The 18,955-nt window shown below is 51.8% G+C and overlaps 1 protein-coding gene across 1 annotated transcript; it reads left to right on the top strand.

Moving 5' to 3' along the window:
- The first annotated feature begins 9,096 nt into the window (after window positions 1–9,096).
- Zdhhc22 (zinc finger DHHC-type palmitoyltransferase 22) lies at window positions 9,097–18,572 on the top strand. The gene is made up of 3 exons (XM_028876159.2): window positions 9,097–9,184; window positions 10,925–11,473; window positions 16,023–18,572. The coding sequence occupies exons 2-3, from the start codon at window positions 10,948–10,950 to the stop codon at window positions 16,286–16,288; spliced, it is 792 nt and encodes a 263-aa protein (XP_028731992.1). The 5' UTR covers window positions 9,097–9,184; window positions 10,925–10,947; the 3' UTR covers window positions 16,289–18,572.
- The last annotated feature ends 383 nt before the right edge of the window (window positions 18,573–18,955 follow it).

The following is an 18,955-nucleotide window of genomic DNA, read 5'->3' as shown; positions in this document are numbered from 1 at the left end:
GCCAGCTCACACCCATCTGTAACTCTAGTTCCAGGGGATCCAACGCCCTCTTCTGGCCTCCATGGAAACTGCCAGCAAGTGATACACAGACATACATGCAGCCAAACACCCATACACATTAGATAAAATTAATCTTAAAAAAATTAAACTTTAAATAAAGAAGAATTATAAATGAGGCTTTAAAAGAAAGCCTTGTGGCCTAAATAGAATAAAGCAATTAAAATTTGAATCGTTTTTGAAAGATGTTTTGTTTCTACAAGGCTGGAACACTGACAGAAATCTAATGTCCACAATTCTGCTTTATAATACTAGTTTCTCATCATTGCCCCATAACACTTCTTTTAGAAGCATCTAGTCACAGGTTTCCTCAGTCTTCATGGTCGCTGTCAGTACCTTTCCTTCTGTATTTAAGCACTCAAAAGCTTTCCATTATTTCTGCATGTAAAAGGAGTCACGAGACGCCACACACAGTGAAACGCTGTGATAGTCTAACAATAGAAGAGATATATTCACACCTTCCGTGACTGATGGAATTGCAACAGATTGGAAGGAGACATTATTACAAGCTAATCTAGGTTACCTATATTTGAACGGGGCTATTTTTGGTATTTATTTTTAATTATTGGTGGTGTGCATGTATGTGAGGGTGCCTGCAGGAGCCAGAGACGTTGGATCTCCCTGGAGTTGGCGGTACGGGTGTTTGTGGTTGCTGGGAACTGAACTTGGGTCCTCTGCAAGAGCAATCAGTGCTCTTGACTGCTGAGCCCCCTCCAACCCCTTGAACATTTTTAACAGGAAGCATGAACGGCATGCCACCTGTGTATGGTGGTGGTCAACAAGCAGTCATTGTACATGAAGGCATGGGACACAGCCACAGGATCATTGACTTGCCGGGTCCAGTACACTGAAATCTGTGGAAGCTTTGGAAGCCCGGGCCTAGCAGGAGGAAGTGGATCACTTAGGCATAGATCTTAGGGGGATATACCTCTGTCTGCTTCCAGCCTGCTGATTCTCTCTCTCTCTCTCTCTCTCTCTCTCTCTCTCTCTCTCTCTCTCTCTCTCTCTCTCTCTCTCTCTCTCTCTCTTTCTCTCTCTCTCTCCTCTCTCTCCTCCACACCTCCTTCCTTTCTCTCCTCTCTCCCTCCACTTTTCCTTCCTCCTCTCTCTCTCCCCTCTCTTTCCCCTCCTCTCTCCCCTCTCCCCCACCTCTCTCCCTCTCCCTCTCTACTTTCTGATCATCATCAACAAACCCCTCACATTCTTGCCACCACGGCTGGGAACTGCTCTCACCACCACGCCTTTCTCTCCGGGATACACTATACTGTCAAACCAGGAGTCAAAATAAGCCCTTCTTCCGTAAGTTGCTTCTTGTCAAGTACTCTGCGTGACAGTGACAAGAAAAGCTACTATAGACCTGTCTGCCCCTGCCATCCAGAAGGGACTATGAGCAAGATGAAAAAGGCAGGCTTAACCTTTCTGGATCAATGAGGCATCAGAAGGGGTGGAGCAACGAGATGGAAAGAGCCTGGGTCTCACCTCCTCATAGAGTCAGCACCATCTTAGACTCACCCCATTAAACCTCCACGTTAATGTAATCACTGTTTCTGTGCTCTGGAACCCAGCGACAATTAATTACAGTAGTGAGCAGCTCACACTGGCCATGCAGTCTCTCTTCCACGTGCTCTGCACAGGTTTAATCTATGTGACAACCCCATGATATTGGAGTTGTACAAAGCCCTATCTTACAGATCGGGAAACTGAGGTGCAGAGAGCTTAACAGACGCTGTGGTTTAAACATGGCTCCCAAATTCTGTGTGCTACAAGTTCACTTCCCCCGTGCATCATGGTTGAGGGGTAACTAAGCCACTGAGTGGGGCTTAATATATTAATGGGTCAGTGGGTTAATATGAAAGTGGCCTTATGACAAAGGAGGGTTCTGCCTGACATACCTACTCAGTCTCACCATGAGACAAACTTCACTGTCCCCCAGCTTAGCAAGAAGCCCTGCCAGACATCAGCACCATGCTCTTGAATTTTTCACCCTCCACCATGAGCTAAACATGTCTCTATTCTTTACAAATCACCCAGGCACAGGTATGTTGTTATAGCAACGAAAACTAGACTAAGACAACTGACTTTTGCTCCAGACTACAGTGAGTGACGTCGGGAGCTCAGGTTAAATGTCAACATTTAGTCCCAGAATTGTTTTTGACTTCTCTTCTCTCTTGCCTCCTTTCTCATCCTCTGGTCCCGTGGACACTTCTCCTCCCTCCTGCAGCCCGCTTTGAGCTCCAGTCCCTCACCCATCCCACTCGTTTCCAAGAAGACGCTCACTCCCTCCCACCCCGGTTCACTGGGAAAGGCTGATTCACACGAAAGCATAAGAAGCCATTAGCAGCACAACCCATTACCTCTCCGTAAGAAAATAAGTTATTTCTACATCATGTGAAGCCTCGTGTGTGAGAGGCATGGGGCCACGTGCTGTGAGAGCTTTGGAATCAAGTGACCTGGATTTCATGCCTGCTGCCAATAATCGTCACGACCTTAGTGAGTCTGAGCCACTCTGAGCTGCCGTAATCTCTATGGAACTGGTGGAGTCTGGCTTTCGGCAGAGCTGTGGTGAGGCTAAGGTAAGTGAAATATGCAAGGGCTCCTGACCCCATTGGCCTGGCACAAAACAGGAAGCAGGAAATGGGTGTCTTTGGTTGGATTCTGTTTATTCATTGATCTCTCAAGCCTGAATTTTTTTAAGTTTATTTATTTTTATTTCATAAGTATGAGTGTCTTGCCTACATGTGTGAGCACATGCAGTATGTGTCTGAGGCCAGAAGAGGGCACCAGCTCTCCTAGAACTGGAGTTAAGGATGGCTGTGAGTCACCATGTGGGTGCTGGGAATCCCTGGGTCCTCTGGAAGAGCAGCCAGTGCTCTTAACCATTGAGCCATCTCAATAGCCCTCAAGCCTGATTTTTAAAAGTCAGATATTGAGATACAATTTATTATTTATTTATAATTGTACTTATTTGAGGGTTTTTTGGTTTGGCTTGGTTTGGTTTTTCCAAGACAGGGTTTCTCTGTGCAGCCCTGGCTGTTCTGGAGCTCACTCTGTACATCAGGCTGGCCTTAAACTTTGAGATCCACCTGCCTTGCCTCTGAAGTGCTGGGATTAAAGACGTGTGCCTCCACACCCAGCAATTGTACTTAGTTGTAATTTATTCGTTCAAATTTTTTTTTAAAGATTTATTAATTTATTATGTATACAGTATTCTGCCTGCATGTGCCCCTGCAGGCCAGAAGAGGGCACCAGATCTCATTACGGATGGTTGTGAGCCACCATGTGGTTGCTGGGAATTGAACTCAGGACCTCTGGAAGAGCAGCCAGTGCTCTTAATCACTGAGCCATCTCTCCAGCCCTCATTCAAATATTTATTGGGCTCCTCCCCACCCCAAGGTAGACTCTGTGTTTGGGGAGACGCTGCAAAAACGCTGCCAGGGAAGGCCCTGCCATCGAGGTTGTTGCTAAAAAGAAGCAATAAACAAAAGATAGAGCAGCCAGTATGGAGAGGCAGGCCTTTAATGCCAGCACTGGGGAGGCAGAGGCAGGTGGATCTCTGTGAGTTGCAGTCCAGCCTGGTCTACAGAGTGAGTTCTAGTCCAGTTAAAACTTCACATAGTGACACTCTGTCCCAAAAAGAGAAAGAGAAAAAGAAAGACACCGAGGAAAGATGCCCAGCGTAAACATCCCGAGGCAGACAGGACTACACGGACAGGAAGTGAGAGGCCATGTCATGTAGAAAGGAAGGGATTCCTGAAGTGACTTCTTTGCTGCTTAAAACTCATGGTGGTGGCTAGAAATATGGCATAACTGGAAAAGTGCTTGCCTAGTGTGCAGGAGGTCCTGTGTCTGATTCCCACGTCACAGACACCAGGCTCCGTGGCACTTACCTGGAACCCCAGTACTCAGAAGGTAAGGGCAGGGAGACCAGCAGGACATGGTCATCTTCAGCGACAGTGAGCTTGAGGCCAGGACTATGTTAGATTCTATCTCAAAATAAATAAATTAACAAATAATAAAAACGAATGAATGAAACTCTTGATAGACTCCCATTTCATGGAGATGTAATTGGAGGCTCAGGGAGGCAGAGGAATTTGCCCAAGGTTGGACAATCGCTGAATAAGAATAAAGGGATTCAAGTCCAGGCCAGTGAGCACCAAACGCTGATGCTTTTATCGTCAGACCACATTGTGTTGTGTAGTCGTCTCTCCTGGGCCCTGGGCTCTCTGCTGGGACAGAAGAGTGAGGTGGGAGGGATCAGAGATAGGAGGAGTGTGCTGCCCGCTGCTCTGTGGCCACAGGGGCATATCCAGGCGGCCTCTGAGCAGCTAAGGGCACTACAGTGGCCTCACTGTTCTAGCCTGCCCTCCCTCCTTCCCTAATTGAGATGTCAGCCTTCTGCCTCATTTCTTCCCATCCTGGACACCTGGCACAGGAGGGCTCTCAGCAGAGGCCAAAGACTTCCCCCTGTGCCTCCAGAACATCCTCCATCATAAAGACACAGACTGTGGGGTGCCAGGCAAGCACACTCTCACCACCCCATCTCCCCTCGGCTCCATGCCCCTCTTCTCTGCCCTGCCCTCTGCCTCCCTCTCCCCCACCCCCACTCTCCCACCTCCTGCATGCTCTGAGATGAAAGGACCAATTAATCCTGCTACCACCCCCACCTCTGAGCTGAGCGGTTTGCTGGTCCCCAGCCATCAGCATCCCTACCAGGGCTGCCTAAGTGGTCCCAGCAAAGTGTGGCTAATTGGGGAAAGATTGCCTCCGTCCTTCTGAGGCCTGAGCCCTACAAAGAGGGGCTCTCCCAAGCTAAGCAAAGATTTTTCACCCCGAGGCGTCCTGTCATCAGAGAGAGAGCCGCAGTGATGGCTACCTGTCATCCAGACCTTGTTGTTTCTTCCTTGACATCTGGGGCCTGGATGCCAAGCACCTCTGTCGCATCCACACCTCCTCTAGCACCACAGACAGCAGAGCACCTGAGGGCATCCATGAGTGTGTGTGTGTGTGTGTGTGTGTGTGTGTGTGTGTGTGTGTTTGTGTGGGGGGGGGCAGCTAGTGCTTACTGAGCACTTCCTACACACCTGACACTGTGCTAGGCACTGGGGACACAGAGTGACTTACATGGTCTACACACTGCTCTCGGGCAGCTGGCATTCTGATAAAGGGGGGCAAACAGTCAAGTGGTGTCCAGTGTATTGGGGATACATACTTCAGGGTAGGGGGACATGGGTGAAGGAGCAGTGTGGTTTCAGATAAGGGGAGATGAGGCAGGTCTTACTCTGGGAAGCGTATGACCCACCTGATTTCTTTATGCAAATGTCACGTTCCAGAAAAGACAAGTATTGGTGGAACCTTTGTGTAGCAAAATGTATTTAGGGAAGTGCATTTATTGGTTGGCTCGTTCTTTGGGGTTTGGGGTGGTTTTTTGTTTGTTTGTTTGCGGTGTTGTTGTTGTTTTTGAGCCAATCAGACACAACCCAGGCTGGCCCTAAATTGGATATGCAGGGGACAGCCTTGAAGTCCTGAATTCTTCTACTACTGTTCCCTGAGTCCTGAGATGATGACAGGAACGCACCGCCATGCCTAGGTTTTCAAGTCACATGTTGAATCCGACACAGGCGAGGCTTAGCTGCTAGCCTGCAACAAAACTTGAGAACCTCAGCTTTCTCAGAAGAAAAATGGGTTTAATACTGCTTCTCTTCCCAGCTAGCTCACAGGGCTATTGAGAGACTCGTGGAATGAGATTTTAATTTGTGGGGCTGCTACCTTATTACAGCAAGGTAATGCAGTTGCTGTTAGAACGGAGGCAATGTGGATGAAGTAAAGTAGCACCTCCAGGTAGACATTCTGGGATAATCCAATTCCGATGTGTGTGGCTGACTGAGATGAGGATCACATGAAGACGGTTTCCAAATCTGGGCGGGCAGGGATGGCGTCTTCTTATTAAGCCTTCTGAGGCTCAGAAGTACTTTGTGGTCCCTCAAGGCTGTGGTTAGTTGTCCGCTGTAGAGAGCATTCTGTGTAGGGGTATCTATTACGGTCTTAATTCAGACTACTGGTCAACCTCGAGACCCCAGTTTCCATTCTCCATGACCTACCTACGCTAAGAGCATGAAAATGAAACATCCCCCCCATTGGCATTCTCTACCCCAGTTTGTTGCATTGAGGAAGAGCCTCCATTCTAAAGGTATGGGGAGCCTGGCAGACATGGGGGGCGGGTCTGTCACCCCAGGGAGAAGCACCTGCTCACTTCATGAAATTTCTTCCTCTGGATACTACATTTTGCGGTAAAATGGAATGTTTGCCACTCAGAAGGGAGTTTATTTCACTCAGATAATACCACTAAATCGAAAGGTTTACAGCACGCATCTCCAGGAGAGCGCTCAGCTGCAATCAGCTACTTGTCTGATTCCCTGCCCCCTCGGGAGCCCCTGCAGGTGCCGCCGCAGCTCGGCTATGAGACTAGATAAGGCTGATGCAGAATGTGGCTTAGAAACTACTTTCTGACGCTGTTTGAGGAGAACAAGACTATCACAGGGTGGGTGGTGGTGGAATGGAAGATCAATGGCAAATGTGTCCTCGCCAGGCATTTCAAAACCTCAAAATACAGGTTTTTCCTTTCCGGCGAGACAAGCATGGATTCATCAAACAGAATACTTGCTCTGGTCTACTCCGGGCAAATCAGAGACACCTCCTTCCCTGATATTTCTAATACAGGATGGGACAGGAGTTCTCATTTTAGAAAGAAGACAAAGAGATAGAGGTAAGAGCCTAGGAGAAAGAGAGGGGGCTGATGGGAGAGAAGAGCACTGAAGTGTCCCTCTGGTCCTGGTACCCCCAGCTCAGCATCCTGTTTGCCATGGTCACAAATATGGACAGTGTTCTCGTCTTATGGGTGAGGATGCAGAGTGCAGAGAGGTTAATCCACCTTTTCAAGTTCACATGGCTGGTAAGCGGCAATGAAGTATGATCTGCTTAACCCAGGGCCACAAAGTGAAGTGACCGGTTGACCTCCCTATGGGGCCTTGTCGGGGCAAAGCACTTGGCTGTTCTTCTTCTTGCTCTGTTGCTTAAGAGGCCGAGGAATCCGTACACTGGGCTTAGAACTCCAGCTCTAACATCCTTTTCTGCTGATAAATTTGGCTTCTTAATAAATAATTCTCCTGTCCATTCCTGTCTGTCGCACCCATCTCCTCCCTCCGGGCTGATTAGTCCCTTCCTCCACTGACATCTTCCCACATTTGCCTAGCTCCTTCTTTTTACCCCTCACACGATAATTCAGCACATGCACACACACACACACACACACACACACACACACACACACACACACACACACCACTCACCTTCCCCCCACACACCCATATGCAAAATATAATTAGAAACACGCCCAACTCTCAAGGTATTTAAGGAATGGAGATTTTCAATCAGTATGGCCCAGACTGAGGCCATTGGGTCCCCTCCATCCCAAGCCTGTGTGAGAGGCAGGCAGAGGGGGGACAAGCAGCTCGTGACTCAAAGCTGCCCTGGAAGGAAAAAGATCTCTTGTGCTTCCCTGTGTCTGTCCTGGGCCAACAGATTCTCAGGAGCTACCACCTGGAATGCTATTCTTCCTCTCATGTATAAGATCCTTTTAGAACACGAAAAGGCTTCCTGGCCCCTTTTTTATTTTTATGTATGCTGATAAAATACAGAGAAAACAGTGTCTGATGATTCAAAAATAGAGGCTAAGCCGATCAGCATATGGCCTTCGCTTCAAAGGATTGCTCGTTTTAATCAACCAGTTGAGATACCAATAAGCATTTATTATGTTTACTTGCACACAGAGGGGTGGGGGAGGCCATGGGGGGCCGTGACAGCTTGGGAGACTGAGGCTAGGAAAAGCATGGATATCCTTATGGTGTTTCATGGTCTTAGACTCCCCCTACATGCATGGATGCACACCACACACACACACCACACACACACACACACACACACACACACACACACACACACACGGATGCCATACTCTAGTGTCACCACCCTCACGCTGTCTCATGGCACACACACATGAAAATAGTATGAGACGGAGATAGATAGGGGCAGGAGAAGCTCAGGTCCCAGTCAGTGTCTGGAAAAAGCCCTGTTGACCTCCCCCCTCCCAAACCAAAGCCGACCCCCCGGGTCCCAGGTGATGCTGAAGTGGGCAGAGGCTGAAACCAAGCACATCGGCTAGAACCAGGTTCAAAACCAGGCCCCACCACTCACCTGCTGCATGACCTTGGGCATGTGACTTAGCATCACCTTCTTGGCCCTAGAATGGGGCTCAGCCAGCTTCCGGGATCGTATTGGAGGATTAATGCCGCTGTCAGGTCGTGGGTTCAGCACAGTGCCTGTTACTTAGGAAAGGGCCAATCTGTAGTGCTAATGATGACCTAAGACACAAACAGTCCTCCATTCAATCTTCTATTCTACACAAGACCCTGGAATGTAGGCTCGCCCAGTAAATACTAAACGGTGGATATTGACACCCAGGTACATTGGCTCTCACCCTTCAGTTCACAGACCTTCTGAGATGATGCTGATTTTCATGGGTGTTGCCCTGGTAAGCAGAGATCTCAACAGCCCACATCCCCTCACCCCTAATATACACACAAGGTTTCCTTGGTCCTGGCTGACAGCAGGGAGGGATGGTAGACAGGAAGAGAAGAGGAGGGGAGGTCAGGGTATGGCTGGAACTACTGGATCAGGGCTGAATCCCCGTCTCCAGTTGGAACTGGGGTTGCAGGAGGGCAGGGCGCCACAACCCGCCCTGGGGGAGCCGAGAAGGGCGGGGATGTGGGGGGCAAGTCCTCAGTGCTGAGCCAGTGGCCAGAGCACCGCCCCCAGGAGCGGAGGGAGGGGTGGCGGAGCTGGGGGGTGCCCAGCTGCCATTCCCGCCGCCTCCTGGCCCCCGCTCTCTGGCACCCAAGTAGGAGGGCGGCAGCTGCCCGCTCCCTCCTCCCCACACCCCCGCTACCTGCCCAGTCCCCGAAGCGAAGCGTGAGGATGCTGCGAGCCAGTCGGGCGAGCCCATAACTTTGCAGCCTCGGGGATAACCAAGGCCGGCGGCGTCCAGGGCTCCTCCGGTCGCGATCCGAGCTCGGTGAGTTCGTTCCCTAGTCCTCTGCAGCGCTGCGGCCGCTCCGGGGGGCGGCTGCCCGGGCGTCCAGGAGGCAGTGGTGGAGGAACCGGCGGGTGCCCGAGCTGCCTGGGTCCGCAGGGCTCCGGTGCCGCCCTCAGAGGCCGGTGGGGCGGACGCCGGTGCTGAGCGGACAGCTCCCCACGCTCGGGGGTCGCCAGCCACTCTCTCCCGGCCTTTGCCGGACGCAGGGCCCCCGGCTGCAGCTGCCCACAGGGCGCCCCGCACTCCCCCAGCCCCTGTCCTTCGCCTTCCCAGAGCCGCGGCGCATCTGGAGGCTGCTCCCGCGCCCCCCTGGCGACTGGCGCCGGGAAGACACTTGCTTCCCTCGCCGGAGCCCGGTACCTAGGGCTCTATGAAGTGGGCAGCGCCCCCGTGGCCTCCGGGGATGCATGGCTATGGGGGCGCTGAGCCCCCAGCGATCACCCTGAGTCGTGCCCTGAGCTGCGCCCCAGCTGTGCAGAGGAACTGCAGGTCCCCAGAGCGGTAAACACAGTCACCTGCAAAGAAGATTTCAAGGTGACCAATGTCTCAGCCCGGATGGACGGGACAGCTTGGACACAGGCCCTGTGGCATCCATCCATCCATCCTGGATGCAGCCACCTTCCCAGAACTTTTCTCGTGCCTCCTTCTGGCCGATTACTTAGACCACTGGAAAGTTCTTCTCCAGAACCTCTTTCCCCGTGGTATCCGAAGTTGGGCAGAGGCCCCCCACCCCGGCTGTAGGAGGTGAAGCTGCATTCAGCTCTGTGCAGGGTTGTCAACCCAGGAAAGGCCGCCAAGCATCCATCCACTAGTCCACCCAGGACGAGCTTCTTGGCATTGAAAGGGTTTAGGCGCCTTGGGGATTGTTTGGGTTTCTCCCGCCAGGAAAGAGAAAGGCGGGTGTGAGTGGGGGATTTCAATTTCATTGCCTCAGAGGAAAACACTCTTTTGCAAAGATTTTATAGAAATAGTCAGGGCCACCAGCGGCTGGAAAATGAACTGATCAGGACCCACGGCACAAGCAGTCTAGCTATGCCTCCACCCTCCCCAGCCCCTGAACACTGTATCGATTGTCTAATTGATTTCTGAAAAGAAAAAGCCAAGTGGCAGGGGGTGGGTGTACACACACATACCCAGAGGCACACCGATAACACGTAGAGTCGCAGGCAAGGGAACACACATCATGATCCACAGCACAACTCCTTCCAGAGAGCCTTGGGTAACCTGTGAGGTCACAGAATATTGCTCCAGATAGGAGTCGGGGGAGGGGTGAGTCAAGATTTGCAAGAGTCGAGCGGGTCTCACCACCCTACTGGATCCTTCTCTTTCTCCTAGAGAAACCTCAGCCAGAGATCCCCAAAATGGGTTGTTTTCACTACCCTGATACCGTAGCAGTTCCTCCTCGGCCCTAAGCCCCACCCCGCCCCACATACAATCACTCCAGACTGCAAACAGGCCCCTCCCTCCTGTACCTGACCCCCACGACTCCAAGGCAACAGGGACTTCTTATCCGAAGTAGGTCTGGCCAGAGGCAGGCCCGCTGTGGTCTCTGGGTTTCTAACCTGCGTGGTCCTAAATTAGGGAAACCGGAACGGGCGGTCCGAGGGGGCAGAGTTTGGGAGATTTGTGTACAGCCCTCCGGACCTTCGACCAAGGAGAAGAGGACCAGGATGACCCTGGACAACGCTGTAAGGCTTCCTCTCTCCTTGCGCCCCTTAGGAATGTAATCGAGGAGGAGGAGGATGCTGGCCCTGCGGCTGCTCAACGTGGTGGCCCCCGCCTACTTCCTTTGCATTTCCCTGGTGACCTTCGTCCTTCAGCTCTTCCTCTTCCTGCCCAGCATGCGTGAGGACCCCACAGCCACCCCGCTCTTCTCGCCTGCCGTGCTTCACGGGGCGCTCTTCCTGTTCCTCTCAGCCAATGCCCTGGGCAATTACATCCTGGTCATCCAGAACTCCCCAGACGACCTGGGTACCTGCCAGGGAACCTCATCCCAGCGATCTCAGTGCCCAGCACCCAGCACCCACTTCTGCCGAGTGTGCTCCCGAGTCACGCTGAGGCACGACCATCACTGTTTCTTCACCGGCAACTGCATCGGTAGCAGGAACATGCGCAACTTCATCCTGTTCTGCCTCTACACTTCACTGGCCTGTCTTTACTCCATGGTGGCCGGCGTGGCCTACATCTCAGCTGTCCTTTCCATCTCCTTCGCCCATCCCCTGGCCTTCCTCACGCTCCTGCCCACTTCAATCAGCCAGTTCTTCTCCGGTGAGTGGGCCTGGGCAGGTCTGGCAGGCAAGACCTCCTAGCCCAAACCCAAGTTTTGTTTTGTTTTGTTTTGTTTTCAAATAAAAACACAGGCTATTCAGTTCAAACCGCCATATAACCAGTTGTTTGGTATAATTATGCCCCAGTATTTCAGGAGGCATACCAAGAGAACAGATTGTAATCTATCAGAGATGCAGATTAACTGGGCATGCTCTGTTTCCGCTGACATTTGGCCCTCCTCATCTCTCATACTATATGATACTCATAAAATTATGGCAACCAAGCTCTACACCTCTCAGGAGCGGCACTCTCCTTCAGAGCTCATGCTATGTTCCCCATTGACCTGGACCCCACCCACCCCCAATCCTGCCCACATATTCCTTCAGGAGCTCTTACCAAACAATCACAGCTACACTTGACTTCAGGTTGTGCTCAGCCGGAGGCTAACTGCTCACCTCCAACCTCCCGCCCACTGGGTTTGACTCCGCTAGGCTCTTGTGCCGTTGACAGGTGGCTCAGAGCCACTTCACGGCTTACAAGTCCACACTCCAGAGATCCAGTCTGCTGTGGGATCTGACCCTTTGGAAGGCTCTGACACCTGCTGGAGCCAAGCACATGAGTCCTCATACTGGTGCTCACCTGGGGATGAGGCCTGTAATTTGAATAGTATGTCTCAAAGAACATCCCATGAAGCCCTGGGAGACTCTGCTCCTGGTGGCAATTCTATTTTACCTGGCCTTGGCGTTTGACCCTACTTCATTTCTTTCCACTCTCTTCTTACCTTGACCTTTGATTGCGACCAATTTGATCTCTACCATTAGTAGTGTGTACACAAAGGTGTGTGTCTGGTGCTCTTAGGTCCATTTCTCAGATAAAGAAACTGAGTCTTATCTGGAACTAAATGACCTGCCTAGCATCTTACTTCCCTGGAATAGTTATCTCTGGCTTGTAACCAGATGCTTAAACCACAATTCAGTGCTCTTCCTCAGTTCCCATAGTCCCAAACACAATGACTCGACCTTCTAGGCTCAAAGAAAGACAAGCTGCTTCTACAGAGAACCTGACTGTCCTGGTGTACCTGGACTGGATTGAACTGGGCTGGACTAGACTGGACTGGGCTGGGCTGGGCATTTGAAAAAAAAAAAAAAACTGGCTATACCCTAGGGGAGCTCTCATTTCAGCCCCTGTCTTATCTACAACCCAGCTTTTCCCAGACATAGAGCTGGCATGCCAATTGGCAGTGGGAACACAGCAGCCCAGGGAGGACCAGCCATGGGAAATGCCTGGAGGGCTGGTGGTGAAGCTGGGCCCAGAACTTGGAGCTCTGGGGCCTTCTGGATCTTGGTGCTGGCACGGGAGGCTGCCAAGACTGAAATAAGCAGGATGGGGGAGGGTAGGTGGGTGGGCTGGGGGTGGAGTGTGAGAGCAGGCAGGTGGAGTGATGAGGAGAGCCAGAGAACCTGATTACACATCTTTTCCCAAGTAGTCTCACAACCATAAAAATGGGTGGTTCCAGAAGGAGGACCTTGAAAGGGTTGGATTTAAGTCTGGGCGTGAGGCCTGGCCATATGTGCTAGGTTTGGGAAATATGGAAGAAAGGAAGCCTCTTGCTTTGATCTGATGGGAGAAAAGAGCCAGCCCATGCCCACCTCAGGGCCCAGGCATCTGTTCTGGCTTTAGAATGAGTCTCACCCACTAGAAAAAGGAATTCAAGACTTCTCATCACCAGACCCACCTCCTCTTCCTCCTTTACTGACACTTCACATCCTTCCCTGGTCCTCTCCACACACATACACTTTCCTGTTCAGCTCCCTCCTTTGAGATTCCTCTTCTCCAGTTCCTGGTCCAAATGGTCCCTCTTGGCTGCTCAGAACAGGTGGGTAGGAGGGTGTACCAAGGGCAGTTGTTGAATAGAAATCACCCCTGAGGTCAAACCTGCCATGAGCACCTGAGATGGCAGTGAGTGGGGCCCTGAAAGCCCCCCACCTTTATGTGGGGGGGAGGGGTTCTGAAAATGCAAATACCACTAAGTCCAGACCATCAGCTAACACCAAAGGTAAGAGAGAGGTCAGTTGAGGAAGTCTGAAACAGATTCTTTCCTTTGGCTTCATGCCACCTGTCTGAGCCCCATTCTTATCTAGAGAATGGAGATGACGCCATCTAGCATGTACCATGGCATTTGGATTAGCATGAGTTAGTAGATAGCACTAGAAGGTCCGGTGGGAGAAAAAGATGGCTAGAACTTACTGAGTACCTATTTTGTGCCCCCAAAGGCAGTGTCTTATTGCATCCAATCCAAATCTGGGAGACGGCTAGTCTATTTTTTTAAGGCTGGGGAGCCAAAGGCTCTGCCAGGTTAACTTGTTTCTGAGCCATGCCGCTTTGGATTCTGGGTTCATTTTGTTCTGCTCTGCCACCCTGCCTGTCTAGTCTTGCTTCCTTGCTGAATGGGCCTCTTTGGGAGGAGGGGGATTGCGGGTGCCCAAATGGATGACAGAATATGCGGGGGGGGGATGATTTGACAGGGGTGCTAGAGACGGCTGCCGGGGAGGAGGGCAAGGACAGAGGAAATTAGATGATGTAATCTTTCAGGTCCCTTAAGAAAGTCCTGTGATTTTTTTCTGAAAGAGGAAGTATTATTACATAGTTTAGAGGCACTGAAGCAGCCAGGCCTGGTAACTTCAAACACTTTGAAAGAAAGAAAGAAAGCAGCTCCCCAGAATAGCCTTTTGTGGCTGCTGCATGAGGCCAGCAAAAGGCAGAAAGGTCTTTGCCTCATGCCTTGATTTAGAAACCTGTGGGAAATGGTTTCCATCTGCCTGGCTTGTTCCTGGGGCTGAGTTGCAAGGCAGGCCTGAGCTTGACAGTTCCGAGGCTCTCACATCCTAGCTTGAGGGCTAGCTTGCACATCAGTATTCCTCGAGCTGGAAGGGCACCATGTCCCCGGGAGTCTCTGCCCTGCACATGGCTGCCCAAGCTAATTTGTACTGACAGGGAAAAAGTGGGTCACAGGATGGTCCAGCCCCATTTGAGTCTCTCTGATGCCCCCAACAATGGTGGAGGGGTTTCTCTAAATACCAGCTGGAACAAGATTTCTGTCCTCTGGGCAGCTGGACCTATTTGTCTCTAACTTTGCAAAGAAAATCCTGCTACCCAGGCTCCTAGGGTAGAGGAAAGAGGCTTCAGATGAGCAAGCCAGCAAATTGATTCATCTTGGCTGCTGAATCCATCATGGATCAAACTAACGGGTGTTGAAGCCTACTTCTCAGGAGTCTGGAAGCTGGAGCCTGAGAAGAGGTAGGCTGGGGCAAGGAGGTGCTGGGGGAAGGGAAGATGAGGGAGATGTGTGTGGGTAGACTGGGTTGTAAAGTGACAATCCCTGAAGCAAGTACCCAAGCCTCACTGGAGAAGGTGGTGGTGGGGTGGCCCCTGAGTTCTAGTCTCAACCCACTGCTCTGGCTGCCAAGCATGCCAGGGTGGTTGTAAGCATGTCAAGGTAGATGTTTACTACAGCTGCAGCCCAGCCTGGACTCCAAGCCCTGGAAAGGTGGGGGAAGGCCGGAGGGTCTTATTCTCTTCCTCTGGGCCTTGATATTCAGCACTGAGTAGAAACCACAGCACTGGAAACTCACAACCCCTGGAATCCTGTAAACCTGCGAAGCATTATCATAGCCATTTGCCAATAAGCAACCTACAGCTCAGAGAGGTTAAGAAACCTGCGCAAGTCCACACAGCTGGGAGATTCAAATCCAGCATGGACTAATCCTCCCACCTCAAACTCCGAGGACTCATGAGACCTCTTACTAGTGGACCTTTGAAAACAGCCACAGAGAGTACTGGGTTTGAAGCGTGTAGAGGAGGTGCTGTCCCGCGGTAGGGTGCTGAACTGATGGCCTGGGGGGGGGTGTGTGGCTGTTAGAGCCTTAGCCGGCTGACGTGACTGACAGGCAGGACTGCTTTGGCCTAGTGTTCCAGTGTCTGCTTCTTTTGTTAACATTAATGACTGAATTGTTCTCTAAGTCAGCTCTGTGCGCTGCCCTTGAAGCTGAGCTTGTGACTTGGTCCCATGACCAGGTCCTGTCCTCCATCATGCTGTCAATTTCCCAGATCCTCCCAGACAGTGCTCCCAGCCTCACCGGAGAACTGACAGCAGTCTAGACGGCTGCCCGGGTGCCAGCTCCCTCTTTAGGGTCCTAAGCTGGCTCCTCTTTCTTCCTGTGTACCCCGCCACACAGCGAAATGGGGAGCATTTCTGCCTCTAGGGAAATGTGCAGCGTCTAGGCTGTGCCAGAAACGAGGACCCTTTTCGCTGAGCCCATCTAGCTTGTTCTCCGTCCCCCTAGGCCCCCGGTTCTTGCCCCCTCCTCAGGAGCCATCAGCACTAAGGAAAACTTGGGGCGAGGAACTCAGCCACAGTCTCACAGGCTGCATTTTGCTACAAATCGCAAACTTCCCTTACCTCGCAGCAGAAAGCGCCAGAGCGAGGAGGAGCGCCTGGGGACGTGGCCTGGGTGTAAAGCGGTCTGGTGTTTCCCTTCCCCCCTCACAGGAGCTGTCCTCGGTTCTGACATGTTCGTCATCCTCATGCTCTACCTCTGGTTCGCCGTCGGCCTGGCCTGCGCGGGTTTCTGCTGCCACCAGCTGCTGCTGATTCTCCGGGGGCAGACCCGCTACCAGGTTCGAAAGGGGGTGGCCGTGAGAGCCCGGCCCTGGCGCAAGAACTTGCAGGAGGTCTTCGGAAAGAGGTGGCTGCTGGGCTTGCTGGTCCCCATGTTCAATGTCGGGACCGAAAGCGCCAAGCAGCAGGACAAATAGCGGGCAAGCACGCCTGCCATCTCTGTGTCTCAGTTCCTCCAGATCGTAAGACCACAGCACCCCTGTCTCCACCTGTGACACAGCACACCCTCCCCTAGGAAGGGCCTCATATCCACCCCAGGTCTTCCACCCTCAGAGGATTTATAAACGGGTGCATTCTGACATGGAGGGGAAATGGCCACCTGGGTACCACTAGGCTGCCCACGGGGCCAGCCAGGTAGGTAGCCGCTAACCTGTTAGGGTGTTTCTGCTCCACGTTGTTATCTCCTGAGAAGCCCCTCCCCACTCCCTGCCTGGCCCATCCACTCTCACGTCTCAGGTCATCGCCGCTTCTGCAAAAGTCCTTCTCTTCGTGTTGATAGTGGAGACTACATTCTTGTTGTGGGTGGGAGACTCCACAGGCCCTGGAGGCTGGTAAACGGTACAGTTAACAAGCATGAACGGCCGTCCAGTAAGCTTTGCCAACCGCTAGTGAAAATGGGAAGGGGTGGGGTCGCACACTCATCCTCTATAAGGGATCGTCAGCAGCGTGTGTGTATGTCGAGGGGACCACAAGCACTTACTTCAATCAGTGGCCTAGCATTTTTTAATGCTGTTTCCTTCCCAGACTGCCCCAGCTGGCCACCCCAGCCCAGCCAGCCCAGGAGTTAGCTGGACATTTCTTTTCCCTGGAATCCCTCTGTCATTTGGTCTCCAGCCTCAGATTTTTGCTAGCTATTGGGAAGGGAAGAAGGAAAGGGAAAGGGGAGTTACCCATAAGTAAATAGGGGAAGTGTGCTTCTATATAGCCTTATATACCATATATAAGTGTGTGTGTGTGTGTGTGTGTGTGTGTGTGTGTGTGTGTGCAAGGGGGCGGGGGTGAGGAGTGTTGTTATGAGCACAGAGGAAAAGTGAGTATTGGAGGGGAAGGATGGAAGGGCAAATGGGTTGACTCTCTTGTAACCAAAGCCATCTGGTGTTTGAATACTACCCGGAGTATTCAAGCTGACCATTGGCGGTATTTTAACAGGATCCAGGCAGTGATCTGCCAGGAGTACTATGAAAGAGACTTTTGATCTAGTCCTAGATGAACTTAGAGATCCCTTGACAGTCCTGATGTCCTCTTTGCCATTGCTGGGTCCATGGGCAAGGTCTTTAGCGACCCCTGGGAGTTACCTGCTCTCATGGGGCAGAGGGTGGGGTGAGCATGGGAAGACTCTAGAAATCAGAACACCGACTTTCTGCACCCAACCCAGCCAATCTGGAGACTTCCTGATGTTAGCAGTGGCTGAGGGGGGCTAGCCCTGGAGGACGGGGAGGTGTAACAGGGTTAGGGTCAGGTGGGGGCAGTTGTAGGGAGAGAAAAGCCTGAAGATCAAGCTCAGTTCTGAGGGGTTGCTGGGGGTGACAGAATATGAGGGTGCAATCGCCAGTCCATTGCTGCCAATCTGACCAGCTCTAGATGGGGGCACTGCCTTGTATTCTGAGACCCAGAGGACCAGACAGACCCATAGGCATATGAAGGAGGGGAAGCCACATAAAAACTCACTCTGGACTTGGTCCCAAGGCCAATCTAACATCCATACAGGCACTGAGGCTGAAGGCCACACCTGGCCTGCAGTATCCAGTGGGTAGCCACAGCGACCCCAACCATTGCTCCATAAGACCCTGAATTCTTGAACAGAGGCTGGGGTGATTTTATGCAGGCCCTCCTTCGGCGCCCTCCAGAGGACTAATGTAGTAATGGGTTTTCTGATCACTCTGCCTCCAGCATTCATTATTTTGGGGCCTCCCCTTTGTTCATCCTGCCTATGTTTATCAAGCACCAACAGTGGGCTGGGTCTCAGTCACTAGCAATCCAGATGCCGATCTGACAGGTCCACTCTACGACCTTGGCAGTCTTTGAAGCCCGGCCCCTTGGAGGAAAAATGTGGTTGAAGGGAAGCCCAGGCTTCCTCAGTGGAGGAGCCGTGAGAGGTGCCTTCACGAACAATTCCGGCCACCCCTTAGCAGCATGAGGAAACAAGGCGGGGAGGTCTGAACAGTTAGTTCAGGACTTGGAGCTCTCTTGACCCCAGAGTTCAAACTTGAAAGCCAGCCCTGTATTGTCCAGGCTCAGCACCATGGAGCCTGATATCCCAGAAGGGAAAAGGGAGAACTTCAGGTGTCCAGCTCCTTAAACACTGGTCGCTGAGGGGTGGCTGTGGGGAATCTGCCAGGTGTGGTATGTGAGTAGCCTCTGTGCCCATGGCCCTCTGTTGTTAATGAAGACTATCAATAAAATATGTGGTTTTCAACTGTATTTGACTCGACTGTCTGGTTGGTGGCAGAACTACAGGAACGGCATGTGCTGATGCTGATTTACAATGATTAAGAATACTTCTGGGGGTGCCGGGAGGTGGTGGCACACGCCTTTAATCCCAGCACTCGGAAGGCAGAGCCAGATGGATCTCTGTGAGTTCAAGGCCAGCCTGGTCTACAGAGTGAGATCCAGGACAGACACCAAAACTACACAGAGAAACCCTGTGTCGGAAAGAAAAAAAAAAAAAAAAAAAAACTTCTGGGAGCTGGAGAGATGCTCAGTGGTTAAGAGCACTGGCTTCTCTTCCAGAAGACCCGAGTTCAATTCCCAGCACACATGGCAGCTCACAATTGTCTGTAACTCCAGTTCCAAGGGATCTGACA

Source organism: Peromyscus leucopus, chromosome 14 (genome assembly GCF_004664715.2).
Source record: "Peromyscus leucopus breed LL Stock chromosome 14, UCI_PerLeu_2.1, whole genome shotgun sequence".
Taxonomy (NCBI): domain Eukaryota; kingdom Metazoa; phylum Chordata; class Mammalia; order Rodentia; family Cricetidae; genus Peromyscus; species Peromyscus leucopus.
The sequence above is the reverse complement of the archived record's forward strand: the minus strand, read 5'-3'. Positions and strand labels throughout refer to the sequence as shown.

Excerpts from the sequence above, each read along its gene's own strand:
- Zdhhc22 (XM_028876159.2), top strand. The coding sequence starts at position 10,948 with ATGCTGGCCCTGCGGCTGCTCAACGTGGTGGCCCCCGCCTACTTCCTT. Across the intron at positions 11,474-16,022 it reads AATCAGCCAGTTCTTCTCCG|GAGCTGTCCTCGGTTCTGAC; the intron begins GTGAGTGGGCCT and ends CCCCCCTCACAG.